Genomic DNA, 5,139 nt, shown 5'->3' with positions numbered 1-5,139 from the left:
TTCTCCTGAGAGCTCGTGTTTGAACGCTTCGTGCTGCTGTGGGCCTGTTTAGGAACAAACAGCGTGTGTGGAGGGTGCGGTGATGTGATGTGATGTGTGTGCCGGCACGAGCGCGGGGAGGCTCAGCAAGTGAGGAGAGCCCGGGGGCCGGGCCTGATGGGAACCGGGAGCCGGGAACCGGGAACCGGGAGCTGGGAACCAGGAACCGGGAGCCGGGAGCTGGGAACCAGGAGCCGGGAACCGGGAGCCGGGAGCTGGGAACCGGGAACCGGGAGCCGCCGCTCTGGCCCCTTGGCCGCCGGGAAGGGCGGGGGCAGCGATCGCCCGGGGCGGGAATTTGCTGCCGGTTTCGTGGGCTTTGGAAAGTTTACGGGCTGCTTCGGTTCGTTGGCTCTTGTGATGCGGTGTTCATTGGATCCGTGTCAGAAGAATTCTCTTGAGTATATTATTTAAAAAAAAAAGCCAAAATGTTACATATTATTGGGCCGTCTCTGTTCGCATGAACGAGGTGGGTTGTACCTCCCGGCTTGCTCTGAACACTGACCTCTTGGAGTTTAGGAAATGTGCTTAAATAATGCTGATTTTACCAGTTTTACTCAGGTGAAGTACTGGTTCCTTTTATCAGTAGTTCTGGTGATTTGAAAGCTTTGGGGAAGAACGCTCTAGGGAGAAGTAGATCTATTTGCTGAACAGCTTTTTATTGGAAGTATTCTAGAGACACAATGCTTATTAATGTTTTAAATTGTTAACAAATAAATGCCTTTTGTTATGTTTTACTAGGCTGCATTTCTAACAGGTAATGCAACCTCAGTTACCATTTCATTCGCTTTCTGTAGGGAACACTTGAAGTTATTTTGTCAGTATGAGATGTTACAGCTTCTATTGTATCTTCAAATGAGTCAGAATCTGTGAATTTAAGTACATCTAAACCAGTTTTAAGTAACAAGAATCCTCCTGTCTCTTCAGTCAGAAATAGTATATTGATAAAAATGAATGAGAATTAATTTTATTTAATAAATCTTTGTTAGAACTTTTGTGCAAATTAATGCCTGAATGTACAAGGATTTGTAACACTTATCCTCTTCTTTGCTTTCAAAATGCACTTCAAATATTTAAATAATACTTTGTTTAATGAGTTATCCCTTAAAGACTAATATCCATGTATTTAAAAGTTAACTTTTAAATGCATAGAAGTCTAAAAGAAAACACACTTTGGACTCATAATTGCATGTATGTTTTAGATATATAATGTTGCTGTTGCACTTGGTACCAAGAGTTTACAAAAAGAACAACTGTAAATAAGAAAATATATATTTTCGTATTCTATATTCTGTAATATTTGTATTGACATCAAATGCATTAGGTGACTTTGAGGTTTTAAAATTTATTCTTTGGATTAACTTTAGACTACAGAAACAGATTTTCTGAGTGCTTGTATAGTATTTTAAAAGACCATGCACAAGCCCTTAATGTATTTCATTTGCACATTATGTTGAAATCAGCAGTGCAACGAAGTCTCAATCCAGGCTTTCAGTTTTGCTGTGGTAAACTTGTCCAAAGACACGGAACACCCAGAGATTATGCTCTAATATTGATGAAGAGTTTGCTGTGTCCAGTTCCAGGAAAGAAGATGAGAGGGCTAAGGAATACAGCACTCACACTGTTTAAGTAAACCTCACTGGTTGATGTCATGGAGATGTCAAAGTTGTACACCTAACTCACCCTCCCACCCTCCAAATAAGAAACAACCAACAGAGCCAAATGTGTCCTTCCATGTATTCTCAGGCATCCTCCTGTCTCAAGGCACAATGAGCCATTATGAAAAAGACCTTGATGGGTGTTTGCCTAACGTGTTCTTAAAGCCTTAAATACAGATTCCCCTCATTCCTCAGGCAGTCTAGTCCAGTTCTTAACTATCCTTTTTCAAATGTATAGCTTAAATCTCTTTTGCTGCAATTTAGCCTCCTTATTCAAAGTTAATATAAAGGACCGTGTTCCTTTTCTTTTGCAGTATTTCTTTTACATAAACTAAAGACTATTGCCTTCTATTTTTGGTCCAAAGCATGGATTATTTCCTTTTTAAATCATTTCTGAAACAAATGACCTTTTGTTGCACCCCTCTAGCGCCCGTCCAGGCTTTTCGCAACTTCACTTCTCCTGAGAGCTCGTGTTTGAACGCTTCGTGCTGCTGTGGGCCTGTTTAGGAACAAACAGCGTGTGTGGAGGGTGCGGTGATGTGATGTGATGTGTGTGCCGGCACGAGCGCGGGGAGGCTCAGCAAGTGAGGAGAGCCCGGGGGCCGGGCCTGATGGGAACCGGGAGCCGGGAACCGGGAACCGGGAGCTGGGAACCAGGAACCGGGAGCCGGGAGCTGGGAACCAGGAGCCGGGAACCGGGAGCCGGGAGCTGGGAACCGGGAACCGGGAGCCGCCGCTCTGGCCCCTTGGCCGCCGGGAAGGGCGGGGGCAGCGATCGCCCGGGGCGGGAATTTGCTGCCGGTTTCGTGGGCTTTGGAAAGTTTACGGGCTGCTTCGGTTCGTTGGCTCTTGTGATGCGGTGTTCATTGGATCCGTGTCAGAAGAATTCTCTTGAGTATATTATTTAAAAAAAAAAGCCAAAATGTTACATATTATTGGGCCGTCTCTGTTCGCATGAACGAGGTGGGTTGTACCTCCCGGCTTGCTCTGAACACTGACCTCTTGGAGTTTAGGAAATGTGCTTAAATAATGCTGATTTTACCAGTTTTACTCAGGTGAAGTACTGGTTCCTTTTATCAGTAGTTCTGGTGATTTGAAAGCTTTGGGGAAGAACGCTCTAGGGAGAAGTAGATCTATTTGCTGAACAGCTTTTTATTGGAAGTATTCTAGAGACACAATGCTTATTAATGTTTTAAATTGTTAACAAATAAATGCCTTTTGTTATGTTTTACTAGGCTGCATTTCTAACAGGTAATGCAACCTCAGTTACCATTTCATTCGCTTTCTGTAGGGAACACTTGAAGTTATTTTGTCAGTATGAGATGTTACAGCTTCTATTGTATCTTCAAATGAGTCAGAATCTGTGAATTTAAGTACATCTAAACCAGTTTTAAGTAACAAGAATCCTCCTGTCTCTTCAGTCAGAAATAGTATATTGATAAAAATGAATGAGAATTAATTTTATTTAATAAATCTTTGTTAGAACTTTTGTGCAAATTAATGCCTGAATGTACAAGGATTTGTAACACTTATCCTCTTCTTTGCTTTCAAAATGCACTTCAAATATTTAAATAATACTTTGTTTAATGAGTTATCCCTTAAAGACTAATATCCATGTATTTAAAAGTTAACTTTTAAATGCATAGAAGTCTAAAAGAAAACACACTTTGGACTCATAATTGCATGTATGTTTTAGATATATAATGTTGCTGTTGCACTTGGTACCAAGAGTTTACAAAAAGAACAACTGTAAATAAGAAAATATATATTTTCGTATTCTATATTCTGTAATATTTGTATTGACATCAAATGCATTAGGTGACTTTGAGGTTTTAAAATTTATTCTTTGGATTAACTTTAGACTACAGAAACAGATTTTCTGAGTGCTTGTATAGTATTTTAAAAGACCATGCACAAGCCCTTAATGTATTTCATTTGCACATTATGTTGAAATCAGCAGTGCAACGAAGTCTCAATCCAGGCTTTCAGTTTTGCTGTGGTAAACTTGTCCAAAGACACGGAACACCCAGAGATTATGCTCTAATATTGATGAAGAGTTTGCTGTGTCCAGTTCCAGGAAAGAAGATGAGAGGGCTAAGGAATACAGCACTCACACTGTTTAAGTAAACCTCGCTGGTTGATGTCATGGAGATGTCAAAGTTGTACACCTAACTCACCCTCCCACCCCCCAAATAAGAAACAACCAACAGAGCCAAATGTGTCCTTCCATGTATTCTCAGGCATCCTCCTGTCTCAAGGCACAATGAGCCATTATGAAAAAGACCTTGATGGGTGTTTGCCTAACGTGTTCTTAAAGCCTTAAATACAGATTCCCCTCATTCCTCAGGCAGTCTAGTCCAGTTCTTAACTATCCTTTTTCAAATGTATAGCTTAAATCTCTTTTGCTGCAATTTAGCCTCCTTATTCAAAGTTAATATAAAGGACCGTGTTCCTTTTCTTTTTGCAGTATTCTTTTACATAAACTAAAGACTATTGCCTTCTATTTTTGGTCCAAAGCATGGATTATTTCCTTTTTAAATCATTTCTGAAACAAATGACCTTTTGTTGCACCCCTCTAGCGCCCGTCCAGGCTTTTCGCAACTTCTCTTTATCTTGTGACAACACTTCTGATTATGCATCTCAGTGGGATGTATGCCTTTTTCAATCTCATGAACTTGTTGACTCGTTCGGCTTGTGATCCACTCTACCTATTGTTGTGGGTTTTTTCTGCAAGTTTGTGTTGGGTTTTTTTCTGTGCAGTTGATTATTTTTTGCTTGTCAGCACCCCCCTGCCCTGGCACCCACCCCGCAGTGATTTCAAACTCTAGTCTTGACTTTTTTTCTCTTTGTAGTACCTCTTAACCTGGTGTTGGATGCATGTTTATAAGCATAATCTCTAAGCCTTTATCCAAAGATATTACAATATTGACGTGTACGAAGAATGTTATTCGATACAAACTTACAGTTTGATAGTGAGCTACTAATAGAGATCCTCTGAGCACAACCAGTGTTGCAGTAGATTTATGTAGTTTCTGTCCAGATTGAATTTCCTTCCTTAAGAAAATGTCGATGGAACAGAATGTCAAGCGTCACCGAAGTGAAGATCTTCAGTTTCTTTATGTCTGTGGAACCATAAATGGTTTGATAAATTGTTGTGAACAGATCATGTTGCTTGTTTAGTGTCACTTTGTTATTTTCCAGGTATCTACAAATATTTTTAATTTGTCCAGGAATTTTAGTTAAGTTGGCTGGTTTCTAATTTCCTGACTGGTTGACTTTTTAAAGGAAAAGACTCTGTTCTTTTATAGTGTCTTGAAATACCTACTAGTTTCAAAGAGAAGATTGCTTTCTGCCATTAGGTTCTGAAATTTGTGGTAAAGTTTGATTAGGAAATCATAAGAGGCTTTCAAAGAGGATATTTGGCCCAGATATTTAATAACAA

The 5,139-nt window shown here is 40.2% G+C and overlaps 1 protein-coding gene across 1 annotated transcript in view; it reads right to left on the bottom strand.

Moving 5' to 3' along the window:
* SLTM (SAFB-like, transcription modulator) overlaps nucleotides 1-1,789 on the bottom strand; it is a 28,807-nt gene extending 27,018 nt beyond the window's left edge. The window contains exons 1-3 of the mRNA XM_009994531.1: nucleotides 1,723-1,789; nucleotides 816-906; nucleotides 179-356 (exon numbers count right to left, since the gene is read on the bottom strand). Of these exons, the coding sequence (XP_009992833.1) occupies nucleotides 179-356; nucleotides 816-906; nucleotides 1,723-1,789 (336 nt within the window). The remainder of the gene's footprint in view (nucleotides 1-178; nucleotides 357-815; nucleotides 907-1,722) is intronic.
* Nucleotides 1,790-5,139: the final 3,350 nt, after the last annotated feature.

This window comes from Chaetura pelagica, unplaced genomic scaffold, assembly GCF_000747805.2.
Source record: "Chaetura pelagica isolate M959 unplaced genomic scaffold, ChaPel_1.0 scaffold222, whole genome shotgun sequence".
Classification (NCBI taxonomy): domain Eukaryota; kingdom Metazoa; phylum Chordata; class Aves; order Apodiformes; family Apodidae; genus Chaetura; species Chaetura pelagica.
Note: the sequence above shows the minus strand (reverse complement) of the source record. Positions and strands in the feature narration are given on the sequence as shown.